At 38.8% G+C, this 19,021-nt stretch overlaps 1 protein-coding gene across 3 annotated transcripts in view; it reads left to right on the forward strand.

Moving 5' to 3' along the window:
* The window catches only part of LIMS1 (LIM zinc finger domain containing 1), a 68,687-nt gene that overhangs the window by 39,612 nt on the left and 10,054 nt on the right, over positions 1-19,021 (forward strand). For all 3 annotated transcript variants that reach the window (XM_044670491.1, XM_044670490.1, XM_044670489.1), the window contains exons 2-5: positions 180-339; positions 14,554-14,620; positions 15,547-15,667; positions 17,790-17,939. In XM_044670491.1, the coding sequence (XP_044526426.1) occupies positions 180-339; positions 14,554-14,620; positions 15,547-15,667; positions 17,790-17,939 (498 nt within the window). The remainder of the gene's footprint in view (positions 1-179; positions 340-14,553; positions 14,621-15,546; positions 15,668-17,789; positions 17,940-19,021) is intronic.

Below are 19,021 nucleotides of genomic sequence, written 5' to 3' on the forward strand. Positions count from 1 at the left end.
AACAAACTTGAGGGAATCACTTCACTTGCCTGGGCCTAAGTTTCTGCGAGTATAAAATGAAAGAAATTCTAGCCCTGAATCCCATGATCATGTTTTACTTACCATTTTATCTCTGCAAATTTAAGAATGAAAAAAGTTTCACAATCTTTGTGCTCCCCCCAACCCTTTGTCTTTTACAGCAACATGGCAAATGCCTTGGCTAATGCCCTGTGTGAAAGATGTAAAGGAGGCTTTGCACCTGCTGAGAAGATTGTGAACAGCAACGGGGAGCTGTATCATGAACAGTGCTTCGTGTGCGCCCAGTGCTTCCAGCAGTTCCCTGAAGGCCTCTTCTATGAGGTGAGCCAATTGTGATAAGTAAAATTTTCTCTGCTTCTGGTTGCCAGTCTCTAAAATCATGTAAAATAATAATTGCCATATTTTGTCTGTTAAATGTTAGCCATTGATGACCTACAAATTTTGGAACATGGTGAGAAAAAGCTATAATTTTCTTTTCTTTTTTAAATTTCACTATAGCTATATATCATTTGACCTTCTTGAATTGCCATTGTGTCTGTGTCTGTACCTGTGCCTGTGTGTTTGTGTTTCTAGAATTTGGATTTCATAAATAGAGGAAACTCTTTACCAAGGCAGATCAATTTCTTCTTTGACTCTTAGTCTTTGAGAGTCTTCCAAGGCACTAGAAGGCCATCTTCAGGTCTAGCCTCTTTATTTTATAAAGAAACTAAGACCTAGAGATCCAGAATCACACTGATAGTAAGCAGAGGAGCCAGGAATAGAACCCAGGTCCTGGAATCTCATAATTTTTATTCTCCCTTCTTCCTGCATTGCCTTTGAATTATTCTTTAAGTGTCATGTGCCTGCATATATCTTTTTCTAGCCAGCTCTTTCAGGAACTAGAATGATTTCTTCCACCTCTTTGGTCACCAAATGTAATAATGAAAATAAATGTAATATGTAATTATTAAAATGCTACATGTAATATTTAGAAATTGGTTTTGTTAAATAATATTAGTAAAAAAATTGTTGTGGAAGCCATTTATAAAATTAACTGTTAAGTCACTAGGAGGATAGTAGCTTTTAACAATTTAATATAAATATAGTAGAGGAAAGAAATAAGGAAGGAAGGAAGTAGGAAATTATTTCCTAGCCTACCACTCTAAAGTCTGATCTGTAGAATTTCAGCTCACTCCCTGACAAGGTTCCAATCTCTACCTGGAAGTCTGGTAGTCTCTTCAGAGCTAGAGTCTTACCAGCTCACAAGAGTGTCTTCTGCCCAAGCCACCAACACCGAATGGAGTAGAAGAATCAATCTCAGAAAATTCACGCCCAAGACTCGATCTCCTCTAGGGTCTCATCTTGTATAGCCTTTTTCTCCACGTCACTTCCTGTCTCTCTGAGCTGCTCTATCACATCTCAGGAACCAATCAAAGTTTCTCTGACCCAGACTCATAACCCTTAGTTCCAGGTCATGTTCCTGGGGCTCTTAACCTGTGACCTTTGTTTGGAGTGTTCCAGCCATACTAATGGGATGGGTCGGACAAGAAGAAAGTTCACAACCCTGGGAGGAAGGGGTTCCCTCTACACAATATAACTAGTGTTGTACTCACAAAGCATTCACCAAGTTGAGTCCCAGGAGGAGTATCAAAGATAGTTGAGAGATGACTTGATGACCTATATGTCACATAAGTAACTTTATCATTAAAAAAAATTTTTGTTCACACACAGAATAAATGCAAAGTCAATACTAGGTTACATAGTAAAGGAGGGCCCTGGCAGTTGGCAAAATCAGGAAAGGTTTTGTGTAAAAGGAGTTTGTATAAAATATTTGTATAAAAGGTGCTCAAAGCTACATCTAAAAAGAAAGAAAAGATAAGGAGATTCCATATCGTAAAGGTGAAAAAGGAATGTGGGACAGTACAGAGGAACAGAAATGAGAGAGAAGAACTATTTGGCTACTAGTGAAACAGAATAAGCTTTTATGTAGGACCTACCTTGTGCCAATGTCCTTGGTATTTTTTCAGATATTATTTCATTTGATCCTCACAACAATCTGGAGAGGCAGGTTCTTATTTTAGTAGATAGCCTCATTTAACAGTTGAGGAAACTAAGGCAACTAGAAATTAAGTGACTTGCCCAGGGTCACACAATTGGTAAGTATTTGAGACCAGATTTGAATTTGGACCTTCTTGACTCCAGGCCCAACACTGTGCCACCTTGCCACTACTGTGACATCAACTACTTGTAGAGTATGGATAAAGGAGTAATGTATAGTGATAAGTTGAGGCCAGATTGCAAAAGGCCTTAAAAGCAAAACAGAGGAATTTGTATTTGATTATATAGTAAATACATAGCCATGGGAATTTGTTGAATAAGAGAATGATATGGTCAGACCTTTGTTTAGAGAAAATCATTTTGATAGCTATTTAGAAGAAGGATTAAGGTAATCTAAAACTTGAGGAAGGAAGACCCCCCCTGCCCCAAAACAACCTAAAATAGTTTAGGCGAAAGGTGACAGATATATGAATTAGGTTGGTATCTGTTTATACAGAGATGAATCAAGATGCTAGAGACGTTGTGGAAGCAAAAACAAAACAAAACAAATGAGATTGAGCAGCTGACTTGATACATGCAGAGAGAGAGTCCAAGGAGCCAAGAATAATGGCAAGGCTGAAACCCTGAGAGACCAGAATAGTGGTGGTAACTTGTCAGAAATTGGGACATTCAAAGCAGTGGTTGGTTGGGAAGGAAAGATAATGAGTTCAGTTGAAGACATGTTGAATTTGAGATATCTATGGCACATCTTTGAGATGTATAATGAGCAGTTGGTGATGTAGAACTAGAGCTCAGTAGAGAGACTGGAATTAGATAATGTAGCTTAAATTTAAAGCAAAGCACTGAAAATGCTTAGATAGACTATCATATAGTCCCATAAACAAAAAGTTTGGTCCTAGTCTTACTGTTAATTTTAATTAGACCTACACATGTAAGTATATAGATCTGATCTACATAGAGATAATAATTAAACTCATAGGAGTTGATATGGTTACAAAGAGATAGTTGGCCAGAAAGAGGACTTATTAAACACTTACTATAGGCCAGATACCACTCTAAGCAATAGGAATACAAATTTTAAAAAAATTCAAAAAAGACAGCCCTTACCCTCAAGGAGTTTATTTTCTAATGGAGGAACCTAGCACATAAAGCAGAGGTGAAAAACCAGGGAACCGGAGAAGTCCAGGCTTTAGAAGGAGGTAGAGAAGTCCAAAAGCCAGCTAAGAACCATGAGTGAAATGAGCCTGGCCTGTATATCTCATGAAAGGGAGGAGGACCAGGCCAAGGACCCACCAGTTAGAAGAGAGAGTGACAGAGCAGTGGCACCTCCGGGGGGATCTCGAGTTGGAAATGGAGAAGTTTGGAAAGTGAGGAATGGATAACAAGAGGGCCTAGGGGGGAACTTTGAGAGTTTTGTGCCTCCCTCTCCTCTCCAATTCATTTTCCCCATAGTTGGGGACATAAGGATGATGGTCCAGCAAAAGAGATTGAGAAGTAGTAATCAGATAGACAAGAGAACCTAAAGAGAGCAATGTCAGGAAAACCCAGAGAGGAAAGAATACTCGGGAAGATTGGACCTGGTGGTTAACAGTTTCAGAAGCTTCAGAAAAGGAATGAAGGGTGAAAACTGAGAGGGAAAAAAATCAGATTCCACAATTAAGAGATCATTCGTATTTTTAGAGGAATGAGGTTGGAAGTGAGATTAAAGGGTTTAAAAAGAGTGAAAGAAGTAGAGGTAATAAGTATAAATAGCTTTTTTTAGGAGTTTAGTTAAAAAAAGGGCAGAGAAGGGGGCAGCTGGGTAGCTCAGTGGAGTGAGAGTCAGGCCTAGAGACAGGAGGTCCTAGGTTCAAACCCGGCCTCAGCCACTTCCAGCTGTGTGACCCTGGGCAAGTCACTTGACCCCCATTGCCCACCCTTACCACTCTTCCACCTATGAGAAAATACACCAAAGTACAAGGGTTTAAAAAAAAAAAAAAAAAAGGGCAGAGAAATATAGACTCGCTTGAAGGGATGATATAATTTAATGAATGTTATTTCATCTTATTTTTTATTCTGAACTTACATTAAAAAATCATTTACATCCACACAGTAGAATATAAAAAGACGATTTTGTATGAAACCCCGAACCTATTTCACACGTTTAACTTTTTCAAAAATATCTGAGAAATTCTATATTTTATTTTTGAAGTTGCCCTTGGCTTATATGTTTTAAGGGTGGGAGGAATGACTGTCCCTATATTTAAAGGCCTATAGATTTGTCCCAAGTTCCCTTCTCTGTTGTCTTTTTATCCATAACAAAGACACTATCCCCAGTTAACTGGTAAGACCATCTCAAAAATAGAATTTGAGTTAAATTTGAAGGTCATTATCTGTAATGCTCTTTGTTTCAGGGAAAGTTCTATAATAATCCTTGAATAGAACAGATTAATTTATGACTCACCCATCCTACTCCTGCCTCCCTTCTACTACAACTATAAATATCTCCCTAGGTCTGCCTGATATTATTCAAAATGACATTATAAATACCCAGAACCAGTTTTTGTGTTGAACCTCACATTGTTTGGTCTTTGACAGGCTCTGTAGGAGGCTGCTATCTCTGATATAAGGCATCTCTCCCCAACCTTAAAAAAATTTTTTTTCATGCAAAAGCCCTAAAGGACACATCAGAAAAACTTTCCAATAGATTCACTGATTTTTGAGACATTATTATTCAGGGCCTCCTAGAAACAGCTAGCACTCAAATAAGACCCAGCAACAAATGGTTGCCTGCAAAAGAGCATTTGAAAAAAATCATTTGCCTTGTTTTCTATTTGAGAGTGAGTCAGTTGTGTTTTGCCCTCATGCAATGGCAATTTTATCTCTTCCTTTGTTATCAGTTTTACTTCTCTGGTTGGTTAGCTTCTTTCCTTTACTGTTTAAGCAAACCATTCCCCCATTATCTCTTCCTTCTCTTGCCCAGAAACAAACCAGGAAAGTGCATGTTGATGAGCACTAGACACTCTGGTTTTCCCTCTTGTCTAGTTTTCCCTGAGTTAATTTTGTTGTATATAGCAACACTTCTGGAGATTTTCAATCAGAGCCATTTTATTCTTCTCATTTGTTTTGCCATAAAGTCCTTGCAGTGTAGTCTATTGTTTTCTCAACTTAATAAACTCCATGGAACATTAGCTGTGAAGAGTCCTATCCTTCACACTTCCCCTTAATTTACAGTTGAGGAAATTGAAGGAGAGAGCTTCCCCAAAGATAACCAGCCATTTACTAGTAAAACTGGGATTAGCATCCTGACGCCTCCTCCAATTTATGACTCGATACATTCTCTGTACACCACTCTCAACTTTTTCTTTTACAAATTGGATAGCCAAGAGAGCCCAGATCCCTTCCCCTGCTTTTTTCTGAGGCTCCTAGGAATGCTTTTGTACTCATATAGCCACATGTTAGCTATGGGTGCCAATAATTCAGGAGAGAGAGAGGATAGATTTCTGTTCCTAAAAAAGAGAGGAGTTGAAGGATGGGCTACAGGGGCAGACCTTTGCATTGACTTTCAGAAGAGGTTACTATATTGTTATTTTTACTTACATGTTTACTTTGTTCCAAGAGCCCTCTTGCATGGAATAGAATAATCTGCAAGTGTTTATAACATGAAAATAATATATCAACAAAAAAATCTAAATACATTTATTAAGTGATACTATGTGTATAGCACTAGCATACAAAAGTGAGAAATGGGGGGGGGGGCAGCTAGGTGGCTCAGTGGATTGAGAGTCAGGCCCAGAAATGGGAGTGTCTGGGTTTAAATATGGCCTCAGACACTTCCCAGCTGTGTGACTCTAGACAAGACACTTAACCCCCATTGCCTAGCCCTTACCACTCTTCTTCCTTGGAACCAGTGCACAGTATTGATTCTAAAATGAAAGGTAAAGTTTAAAAAAAAAAAAAAAAGAAAAGCAAGAAATGGTGTCATCTTTATTCTCAGAGATCTGGAAAGAAAGTGAAACATGTATCCAAATTATCCTTCTGGGTCCTTGAATTAAAATGAAGAAAGGAGGAAAAAAAGGGTAAGAGAGAACAAGCATTCATTAAGCTCCTTCTGTGTGTTCTGAACAAAACACTTCATAAATGTTATTTCATTTGATTCTCAACAACTCTGGAAGGTAGATACTATTATTCTTTTTTAAACCCTTAACTTCTGTGTATTGGCTCCTTGGTGGAAGAGTGTTAAGGGCTAAACAATGGGGGTCAAGTGACTTGCCCAGGATCACACAGCTGGGAAGTGTCTGAGGCCGGATTTGAACCTAGGACCTCCTGTCTCTAGGCCTGACTCTCAATCCACTGAGCTACCCAGCTGCCCCTTATTATTTTATATTTGAAGAAACTGAGGCAGAAACTCTGGTTTTCCAGCCTCCAGGCCTATAACTCTGACCACTGTGCCACCTCACTGCCTAAAAAAAAAATTAATTGAGAGATAACAGGGAAAGTCATGCTTTTTCAGCAAGTGGAAATGGATTCCCTTTCAGATATGAAGGACAATGGTGTGTGTGTGAATGTATGGACATGAGAGAGAGCAAGACAAAATTAGGGGGCGGCTGGTAGTCCGATTTGGCTAGAATATAGAGAATGGAAAGGCAAGTAGTTTTAAGGCTTGAAAGGTAAGCCAAACCCTTAATCATTTGAATAAGTTTATATTTTACACACAAGGGTTTTTGAGTAGGTGAGTAATGTCATTGGATTTGCACATTAAGAACAGTAGGATGTTATTAAAATAGTCTGGTTGAGAGGCAATTAAAGCCTATATCAGGGTGGTGGAAAAGAGAGAAATTGCTGTGATAGATTGGCAAGGACTCATTAGGTGAGAGTTCTGGGAGGTTCCGGGCCACACAGCTAGTAAGTGTCTGAGATCAGGTTTGAATTCAAGTCTTCCCAACTCCAGGCCTACCCATTGTGTAACCTAACTTGACTCCCCGCCCCGCAAATAAAGATATAGGAGTGATCCACATAGAGAGTAACAATTGAAGCCATGTTATCAGTCAAGTATTAAGCATGTACAGCGTGTTAAGTACTGTGTGGGGCTCTGGGAATAAGAGTACAAAGAAAGAAACAATCCATTCTGATGGGAAGAAATGAAATAAGATAGTTTTAAAGAAGAGACTATGGAGAGAGAAGGGAAAAAAGCCCAGACGAGAACCCTGAGGAGATGGCAGCATCCTTTCTTAGAGGGCAAGAGTCAGAAGTGTAATCTGCAGAGTAGACAGAGAAAAGTATTGAGGCACATAAAAGAACCAGGAGAGAAAGTAAAAACTGAGGGAAGAGAAAACACAAGTTGGAAGGGGTAGTGGATCAATCTCACTTTTCTGCTTTAAACTGAACTGAAAGTGCTTTTTAACATTGTAATCCTTTGTCACTAAAGAATTTACATAGAACCTTTTTTTTTAATAGTGGGGTGGTATAGTGGAAAGAGAACTAGATTTGATTTTTAAGAAGTCCTGGATTCAAATCCTATGTCCTTGGGTGAATTATTTCAACTCTCAAGTAAGCTTCCTTTTCCTCATTTGTAAAAATGAAGGTGTTTGACTAGAAACCTGGCACATGGTGCTTAATAAATTCTTAAGTTAATTACTAATTGATCTTAATATACCAGTTTCATAGCATTCGTCTGAAATGGGCCACATAGCCCATTGGTATTCCAGTCATTCAAAAATAAGATTGCAAAGCTACCTGCAGATTGTCTTATCACATAATTGGATCTGGGACATCAAAGCCCAAAGAGGACAATTAGATTTATGATTAAAATATTCCTTACTGAACACTGAGATGCCAACATTACATCATGCCACTGTAATGGAGTTTCACTTGTGTACAGTAATTCATTTTTCTGACCCTAGCATTTAGGAGCCATGTTTAGAACTCCTTGTACTTTTATTTAAAGATCTCGAGTCACCTCATAAACTTTGATCAAACTTTATACTCATATCTGCAGAACAAATATATGCTAGAAATGCATTCCAGGTGGTTAAATGGACACTCCATCAGATAGTGAGTTACTGGGAGATCCCGAACTTGATTTCCTGAGCACTGAGTTATGACGCCATGCTTTCAGTACTCTGGATTTCCCAAACTTTGTGCCCCACGGATTTAAAAGATGCTTCCTTTCATTTGTTTGTGGCCTTAATCACTAGGCAGATTCAAGTATATCCTTACCTAGATTTTGCTTGACAAAATCTCAAAAGAAGCTTCTCTTCCATCACCTTCTATTTCATTGGTCACTTGAGAGAACAGTCAACCACTTGGCCTTTGTTTGAGGGTTATTTAGTACCTTTTCATGCCTGCAAATGAGAGATTTCCTTTTTAACACCACAAAATTGTGAGTGCTAATAAATAAGCTCTATCTCAGCTGCCCAGTACACTCAGACTTCTGGTACAATTGTATCCTGACTTGTTTCACAATGATCTGGGCTCACTGCATGTGAATGTTTTGTTCATATCAGGAAATGTCTGCCTAACTTCACACAATTCATAGTCTCAGGGGAGGCAAAGAGATAGGAATTTTGTCACACTGAGATGGAAACATTCAGCTTAGCCCAATCACATGACTTCAGGACAGTTACATTAAAGTAACAAAAAACCTTAAATTTGTACTATACGAGATAATTCACAGCATTGCAACAATTTATAGGATCATTCTTTTATTCACTTGTCTAATAAACTTACTCCACTGAGAAGATGCTTCATCCTCCTTCACTAATTTTCTTCATTCTTCTTTACTACCTGTCAGCTTTCCACTGGGAGTTTCCTTCAAATGTTGATTTAAAATTTAGGGCTCTTGTTTCTTGTAATTTGGGGGTGGGATGTACAACTTGATGTCACAGCAGATAGAGTGCTGGACCTGGAGTCAGAAAGACTCCTCTTCTTGAGTTCAGATCTGGCCTCAGACATTTACCAGCTATGTGACCCTAGGCAAGTCACTTCACCCAGTTTTCTTCGGTTCCTCATCTGTAAAATAAGCAGGACTTTTTTCCTTTTAAAACCTTTATTTTTAGTGTTAGAATCAATACTGTGTATTGGTTCCAAGGTAGAAGAGTGGTAAAGAGCTAGCAAAAATTGGGGTTGGGTGACAAAGGTAGAAAGTGTCCAAGTCCAGATTTAACCTAGGTCTTCCTGACTGCAGACCTGGGATTCAAACCACATTTGAAGGCATTTTTCAAACCACTCCAGGATCTTTGCCAAAAAAACTCCAATAGGGTCACAAAGAGTCAGACTAGCCTGAATAACAACAGCAAATAATGAACTTCTTATCATTTACAAAGAGAATCTTCCTCTGGCTTAGAAGGGCCTCTTATTTTCAGTAATCTCCCCTAATTCAATGTAGGAAACACTTAGGCACTGTTTTTGTCTCTACCTTCTACCTATCCAATATGGCACCTGCCTGTCTGAAGTAAACAAAGATAGAGTGAATATTTATTAAGTATATACTACGTGTCAGACACATATAAGTGCTAAACACTATGATACAAATCCAAGCAAGCTTGCATTTTAATGAGAGAAGGCAGCTGGCAAGGAAGAAGAAGGGGAAAACTTTAGAGTCAAGTTGTGAGAAGAATGAAACATAGCTGGGTGCCCTGTTGGAATAGCCAGTCTAGTCTTACGATCACTGGTCAGTGGAGCAGGGCCTCAGGGAGATGGTGTCTCCAAGGTGCCAAAGCAGTTGGCAAGGAGGAGGAAAAGACCATATGAGTCTCACAAAGAGTAAATATAGATAATACTTTTGGTCCAGTAATTTCAGCTCTTCTGAAAGACTGAAGCAATGGCATCGCCCCCTTTTTAATGTTATCTAAAGACATCCTGGATGATAGAGACCAAGTTCATTAAGCTTTTTTGCCTAATTTTCAATGTTTAGTGATTTGGGATGATATGGGAAAAATGGGTACATCTACCTGCCTATAGATATCCACCAGATTCCATTAAAAGCTATTATTTTTTAAATGAAGCTATAGTAGATAGAGCATTGGGCCTGGAGTCAAGAAGACTCATCTTCCAGAGTTCAAATCTGGCCTTAGTTCCTATCTGTATGACCCTGGGTAAGTCACTTAACCCTGTTTGCTTCGTTCCTTATCTATAAAATGAACTGAAGAAGAAAATGGCAAACTATTCTGGCTTCTTTGCCAAGAAAATCCAAAATCTGTTCAAATCTGGCTTCAGATACTTCCTAACTATGTGACCTCTTGTTTGTCTCAGTTTCCTCATCTGTAAAATGTATATAAGAATAGTACTTACTTCCTAGGGTTGTTGTAACTAAATGAGATAGTAATCGTGAAATGTTTAGCATAATAGCTGGCACATAATAAATGCTATATATGTTAGCTACTATGTTGTTGTTATTGTGATACTAGTGGGACATCCAGGGTGCAGAATCCTTCAAGGCAGCTGGAGGTGCCCAATTAGAGTGTGGGAGAAAGAATAGGACTGGATATATGGGCACAGGACTCTTCTGCTTGGACATTATCATTAGGTCCCATGAGACCTACTTTAGTCACTGAGAGAGAAGAGCCCTAATCCTGGCTTCCTGATATCCCAAAGTATCTTGAACTTGCTCCCAATAAAGCTTATTAGTGACTTAACATCTAATAAACAATGATAAGAATCACAAATCTACCCAAGGTGATGGTGAGACTGACTGATGCATCCTGCCTTTTTTTATGCCAAAGATTGTGTGGCCAGGGATTGATCTCTTACTTACCATTGCTTGCTTCTTCCACAAAATAAACATCATAATTTCATTTCTTGGTCAGTCTTCCAAGATTTGGGGATAAAATCCATTTTATAACCCAAGAGAAAGTACATATATTTTCAGAATTATACGCTTCATTTATTTGATTAACTAAATTTATATTTTACCCTCATTTTTCCCTCTATTAAAGATGCATAACAGGAAAGACACCCTTATGATGAGTGATTTATTGGAAAGCTGTTTTGCACAGATTTCTGGCCCAAGCAGCCTCCATCTTTATCCACTTGTTTCCTCTAATCCTGAATGAAATCGCTCAGGAAAGGCAGAGATGAAAATGTCAGACAAGTTAGAAATCTCTCTAAAGCAGCTATTTATCTACAGATCTAATCATTTCAATGCATATTAGGGCCAGTAAAATAAAAAAATAATGTCTAGATTTTTTGCACACCATTGAGACCAAAATTTTACCTAGTCATATCATTTCATTTAAACCCCAAATTCTGTTTAGTCACTCACGAAACCTTTATTATTGACCTTAATTAAAGTACTCTGCTTGGCAACAGGAAAGATGCAAAGTTTCTATAAGATATGATCTGTAAACTCATGAGGCTTACCATCTAGCAGGGGAATAAGGTGCCAACATTTAATGCCAATGCTAATACACGTAGCATACTCCAGCTCTAAGTCTCTGAACCTATGAACAAAAATAAAGTTAAGGGGAAGAGCCAGATTCCTCAGGGTTTCTAGTGAAGTCAAAAGAAAGAACAGGTTGGGGGGTGCGGAACATAACTAACTTAGTTTAACCTTTATTAAATGCCTGCTATGTTCTAGGCACTGTGCTAAGTGCTAGGGATACAGATAAGAAAAAGGAAGATAATCTTTGTCCTCAAGGAGCTTACAGTCTAATGGGAGAACAAAACATACCAAAGGAAACTGGAAAGAGAGGAGGTACAGAGGCATTGTGTTCCTTGGAGTCTAAACCAAGGGAAGTTGAAGGTAGAAAGTGTAAAGTTAGCTGGAAAGGCCAGACTCCTGCCTTCTGTAAAAGAAAGCCTTGGGAGGAGTTTAGTGCTTCCTTTCCAGTCTTCTAATTGGAGGGGAGAAGAGGCTGAGGGAGATGGGAAGGTGTTTGATATCCAAACTGAGTCATTTGGCATGATGATAACATTTCAGGTGATCAGCTTCACCTAGGTGGGACATAATGATGCTGAAGAGTTTGAAGTGCCAGTGAAACACATAAGTAAAGATAGTACATGAGATGGGAACATGAGTCTAAAGTTCAGAAGATAAGTCAGGACTGGAGATACAAATTTAGAAGCCATTTGCATAGAGGTAACAATTAAAGCCAAGAAAGTATCTGTGGTTGCCAAAGGAGAGACTGTAGATAAAGAAGAGGAGAGAGGAGAAGACATCCATGAGGTACACCCAACGTAAGAGAATGGAAAGTCGGTGAAAGAGATTACAAAGGAGTGATTAGATAGGAAGAGAATCAGGCAAGAGAAGGAGGTGTCTTGGAAACTGAGAGAGAATAGACTACTCAGTAAGAGAGGCTGGTCAAAGGAAAGGAAAAGAGGGATGTGTACTATTACAAAGCCATGGGACTGAAAGCAAGGCAGCCCAATGGATAGAGAGCCAGGCCTAGAGACAGGAGGTCCTGGGTTCAAATCTAGACTCGACAGGTCCTACCTTTGGGACCCTAGGCAAGTCACTTAACTCAAGTTGCCTATCCTTTACCACTCTTCTACTTTGGAACTGATTGCATCAATTCTGTGACAGAAGGTAAGGATTTTTTTTAAACTATTGGATTTGACAATTAGGATGTCATTGGTGACTTTAAAGAGAGAGCAAATTTAGAACAATAGTGGCAGAAGCCAAATTGCCATAGGTTAAATGAAGATTAGATAAAGAAGTAAAAACATCAGTGGTGACAGCTTTTTCCCAAGAAGTTTAGAGAAATGCAAAGACAAAAATGAAAGCCTCTACCTTCAAGGAATTCCATTTTATCAGAGGAAATAGCACATACATAAATAGGTGACTTAATAGCCATGTGCAAAATAAATGCAAGGTAATTGGGTGGGAGTGGGGCTAACATTTAGGGGAGAAGAAAAGAAGTTGGCTTTTGAGCCGAGTTTTGAAGGAAATAAGAGATTCCAAGAGGCTGAAATAAGGATAGAAAATGCTGAGAATATGATGGAATATTGTCAGTTATTCTGTCATCATTTATTCAGTGTCTATTATGTGCCAGGCAGTGAGTAGAGGTAATGAAAGAGGGGATTTCAGAGAATCCCAGGGAAGACCTAAATGAACTGATGCAGAGAGCAGGGAACAGAACTGGGAGACCAGTTGATGCAATGGCAATGCCACTGTAAAACAATCCTGAACAACTGAGGAATTCTGATCAACAGTGACCAACCCGAATTTCAGAGGACTTATGATAGAGCAAGCACCCCCCGGATTGATGAAAGAGTAAAGGACTTAGAGTGCAGGTTGATGCATATTTTTGGACATAGTCCAGTAAGGTGGCACAGTGTATAGTGTGCCAGACAAGGAGTCAGGAAGACCTATGTTCAAATCCAGTCTGAGACACTTCCCAGCTGAGTAACCTGGGGCAAGTCACTTAACTTTTGTTGCCTCAGTTTCCTCATCTGTCAAGTGAGCTGGAGAAGGCAATAGCAAACCACAAGTCAGACGTGAATTTTTTTTAGAGATAGCTGGTGGCATAGTGGGTAGAATTCTAGACCTGCAGTCCAAAAAATGCCTCTTCCTAAATTCAGATCTCCTCAGACACTCTATATATATATATATATCCCTGGCAAGTCACTTAACCCTGGTGGCTTCACTTCCTCATCTTTAAAAGAGCTGGAGAAGCAAATGGCAAATTGCTCCAAGGTCTTTGCCAAGAAAACCCCAAATGGGGTCATGAAGAGTCAGGCATGACTTAACAACAACCATGCAGAAATTTATTTCACTTAATTGTATGTTTTTGTTTCAGGAGATTATCACCTATCACAGGAGTCTCTGGAATGTAACTCCCGTGATAGATGAAGAATCACTGTGTATTTGTGTATTTGTGTGTGTGTGTGTGTATTTTTTTTTAATCCCTACCTTCTGTCTTAGAATCAATACTAAGTATCAGTTCCAAGACAGAAGAGAGGTAAGGGCTAGGCACCTGGGATTAAGTGACTTGTCCAGGGTCACTCAGCTAGGAATTATCTGAGGTCAGATTTAAACCTAGATCCTCCCATCTCTAGGCTTGGCTCTCTATCCACTAAGCCACCGAGCTGCCTCCTACAATCCTATAACATTCTTCCCACTGGCAGCTTTACTTCCAGATCAATCTTCCATCAGTCTGCTCTGCCTCTTCCTTGCTTCATATCTTTTCCTAGTGGCAAATTAATTTGGACTTTTCTCACTCTAAGCTACATTAAAGTTGGTTTCATTCATTCTACTATGTGTTTCCATTAACAGCTTAAAGCAGCCTCCAGAAATCCATCCTTAAATAAGCAAGAAAAACAAGTTCAGACCTAGTCTCAACTTGACCCTTCTACCAAATCATGTATTTGTATATTGATTCTTGGATGTATTTACGTATAAATGTATACAAAAGAATCTCTATTTCAACAGTATGTTTGTTTTATCTTGAGTGAATTTGTAAACTTGTGGATCAGGCTCTTTTGTTTAATAACTCTTTTCCTGTATTTCTTCATAGGCTAGTACAATTTACACCCTGGGGATGCTCAACACATATTAACCGATGGCTATTTTTCTTGTAGTTTGAAGGAAGGAAGTACTGTGAACATGATTTTCAGATGCTTTTTGCACCGTGCTGTCACCAGTGTGGTAAGTCATAGCATATGTGAATCTTCTTTAGGTCTCCTCCACACATAAACAAGTCAACCAAGTCAACAAACCTGGATTAAAAAAAGTGTAAATTTGAATAAGTCTCCCAAAAACCTGTCAAACAACTTCACAATATTCAGTGATACTCTCAAAATGTCCACAGGAAGCTCATAACCTTGGGGACATCAAAAGATAGACACATCCCCAATTGAATTTAATTCATGAGGGCTTTAGGACATTGGGCTTTCAGAATATTCATAAATATATTACAATTGACTCAGCCTTTTGTTAGATAACAGCTTGGAATATATTTTTCATGTACTTCTGCAGCCTAATGGGCTTTTGCTTTCTAGTTCTTTGTAAAGATTTTTTTAAAAAATGAAATGAAACTAAAAGAGGAAGACATTCAGCCATTAGTCACAGATTATCCAGGTCTTTTCCTTGTATTTTCCCCTTGCCCACCTGTTAGCAGCTTAGCCCCTTTGCTAGAATTTGTACAGAGGACATGGGAAACTGGACTCACCAGTTCACCAGGTAATGAACCTTAGCAAAGATTTGATGGCAAAATAAATTAACTGTAGGTTTAAAAGGAGGTTTTAAGGTATCAGAATTTCCATCTGTGACTAATCCATGCTGTCCCTTACTGGCAATAACATAGGAGAATAAAAGAAAATCCATTGTATAGTAAAAGGAAGTCCTGAATGGTGAAAAGGTAAAAGCATAAAACTGGTTTGAGAATGACAAACACCAATAGGAAGTTCCCATAGAACATTCTCTTGATCCTAGTTGTTTACACTATTTCACACACATACACAGTCATCATTAATAGAGAAAGACTCAAACTGTTCTAGAATTTTTCCTTATTGTCTCTAGCACTATCACATTTGACATCCTTTTTAGCAGCCTGGTATTTTGTTTCCTCACAGGTGAATTTATCATTGGTCGAGTTATTAAAGCCATGAACAACAGCTGGCACCCTGAATGCTTCTGCTGTGATCTCTGCCAACAAGTCCTAGCAGACATTGGTTTTGTCAAGAATGCTGGGAGGTAGGGTCTGACTGCATCCATGTTAAAACAAAAAACTGTGGTTCCAGAAAGTGATTATTACAAGTTGTTTGATTGCCCCATCTCCTTCCTACACAGGGCATTTTAGGTGCCGGTTTTAGAAACCTGAATAGAAATAAGATTTGAGTATTTGAATTCATTTTATTGACTCAGCAACCAAAGTCTCCCTGTCCCACTCAGGTGCTAGGCAAGGGCTCCAGGATGCTTGTGGAAGGTAACAGAAAAGCCATGGGTATTCCTAGAGCCTCACTAGTTTTGGGGAAACAAGCAAATGAACATTTATGTGATACCTTCTACATACTAGCCGCTGTGTTAAGTACTTTACAAATATTTCATTTAATCCCCCAACCAGTCTTAGGTGGTGGTGCTATTGTTATTGTTGTTGTTGTTATTATTATTATTCATTTTATAGTTGAGGAAACTTGGGCAAATAGAAGTCAAATGATAGCTAAGTGTCTAGGTTTGAACTTGAGCCTTCCTGATGCTGGATTCAGCACTCTTTCCATCAGGCTCCCTAACTGCTTAATAAGCATTTGTTGTCCAAATCTTTTCCTTTTGTCTTGGTTAGACTAAGTTTTGGTTCTAAGGCAGAAGAGCAGTAAGGGTTAGGCAATGGGGGTTAAATGACTTGCCCAGGATCACACAGCTAGGAAGTGTCTGAGGTCAGATTTGAACCCAGGACCTCCTGTCTCTGGGCCTGGCTCTCAATCCACTGAGCCGCCCAGTTGCCATCCAAGTAATTGCTTTTCCTAGAAGAAAATAGGTTAGGTTTTTTGGTTTTTTTTTAAACACTCTTCGGCATTGGAATCAATACACAGTGTTGATTCTAAGATAAAAATTTATGGGTTTATTTTTTTAAAAACATCAATTGCTTAGTTCTCCTCTACCCTCCCTCAGTACTTAACTCTCTACAAAGATTTCACTCATGTAAAGTACAACTTCCAGGGACAGATCTCAACCTTTCTTCCATGCCATCATAAATGGTCTTCATCAGGCAGTTAGCTTGTGCATTTCCTCCACAGGTTCCCAGAGCCCAATCATCTGGGCAGAGTATGCCAGAATGTGTTCTCTTCCAAACTTGTAGAACCTTGAAAAACACATAGCCTTGGGGGCGGCTCAATGGATTGAGAGCCAGGCCTAGAGACAGGAGGTCCTGGGATCAAATCTGGCCACAGACACTTCCTAGCTGTGTGATCCTGGGCAAGTCATTTAACCCCCATTACCAAGCCCTTGTCACTCTTCTGCCTTGGAACCAATACACAGAATTGACTCCAAGACGAAAGATAAGGGTTTAAAAAAAAAACAAAACACACACATGGCCAATTAACAGATGATAAGAAATATTCTTCCCTCTTTTTATAAAGATGTGGGGTACCACAGGTGCAGAATGTTGCATACATGATTAGAAAGTTGCTCTTTGGCTCAGCTATTTTCATACTTGTAAGGGAGCTTTCATTGAGCAGAGCATATCGGGAAATGTTCTTTTTAAAGGTAGTAAAACCCATTTTGGGGGGTTTTTATTTGTTTTTAACAATATACGATCTCCTCTACACCATGGTAAGTTTTAAATAAATGTAATGGTAATAGTAATAATTTTTTTATTGTCAATCACAAACTTAAATACCAAGAAGTGTTCCTTTACTTTCCCCATCACCACCTGCCTTCCCTCCAACCTTTTGTGGTTCAGAGAAAAGTGAAGGGGCAGGCTTTGGAATCAGTGCCTGGACTGAAATCCCTGGCTGGCCGCTCAGTATCTCTGCAACCGTTGGGCAATCACTTAACCTCTATTGCTCACAGTTTCTGTATCTGTCAAATGATGGGGCTGGACTCAATGTCCTCTTAGATCCCTTCCAGCTCTAAATCTATATTTGTATGTTCCTCTCATCTTGTTAAATGTTTAGGCCCTCTGGTGGCCAAATATGAACTCACCTTGGATTTGGGTTTATTTTTTCCTGTCTGAAACTTGGGTTTCCCTTAAAAAGTTCTATTTTTATGTTTCTTGGTCATTAAGGAATTGCTTCACGTTGTTATCTGAATTTTTAACACGTAATATTCCAAAAAAACAATTTGCTGGATTTGTTCTTTCTTTTTTGATGCTTTTTAGACATCTCTGTCGACCTTGCCATAATCGGGAGAAGGCGAGGGGCCTTGGGAAGTACATTTGCCAGAAGTGCCATGCCATCATTGATGAGCAGCCTCTTATATTCAAGAATGACCCTTACCATCCGGATCATTTCAACTGTGCCAACTGCGGGTATTACTCTCATAAAATATTTAATTTAAATCAGAATGGTTTCATTTGATTTGGTTTCCACTTTAAAAGAACACTGTTTTCTCTCTTAAAAAGAAAAAACAGGGGGGCTTGGGGGAGAGGGAAAGAACATAAAACATGTAACTAGGGGAAAACACCTAACAAATAAATAAATAAATAAACAAATAAATGAATGAATGAATGAATGAATGAATGAATGAATGAATGCAGTCTGCATTAAAAAAAAAACACAACTCCACCTTTAAATTAGGAAGTATACATTTTCTACCAGTTAGCTGTCAAGAAAGGAAGAATGCCCATTTCAAAAGTGCTCTATATACTATATTGTCAAGGATTGGGGTAGAAGGGAGGAACTTGAAAGGTTGAAATAAATTCTTCTTTATTGTTATCAGCTAGAGAGTTTTCAGAGACTTAATTATATAGTTCATGAATTATCTGGTCCCATTCTTGTGATCCACTGGCCATATAATTTACATTAACAGCTTCATTAGAATAGTGGGTATTATTACACAAAGAATATCTCATGGAAGTGAAACTCAAACTATCCCTTTTTGATTTCCTTGCACAACCCTGGCAAATGGCTTAGTGAAGCAGAACAAGGAAAACTAATGGCTCAAGGAAGTGTCACACGAGCCTATGTATCACAGAGAAATGACCACCCTTAATAGCAATATTATATTACGAATAACTGGTAGTAAATAAAATTTATCCTCGCTTAGTTTTGAAAGACTGCTTCAATTTGTCTTGGTTAACTATGCATATTTGTTTTGAGGGTTTTGTTTGTCTTTTGGTGGGGGGAGGGAATAGATTTTTGCTAATTGAGGGGTGGGGTAAGGGGCGTTAAAACTCCCTCAGCCTTGATAGTGGCATTAAGATTGCTCTTACTAATGCTGACTGTTTTGCTGTCACATTTAGAACCTAGAACATGAGAGGACCTAGAATCAAATGAGATCTTGTGACAGAACAGAGATTAATATGATTGTTAACACAGTAGTAGATGACTGACTTCCCTGCAAGGCTGTCCATATCATGTCATGTTAAATGATTTTATCAGACTGTCACCA

This window comes from Gracilinanus agilis, chromosome 3, assembly GCF_016433145.1.
Source record: "Gracilinanus agilis isolate LMUSP501 chromosome 3, AgileGrace, whole genome shotgun sequence".
NCBI classification, from domain to species: Eukaryota; Metazoa; Chordata; class Mammalia; order Didelphimorphia; family Didelphidae; genus Gracilinanus; species Gracilinanus agilis.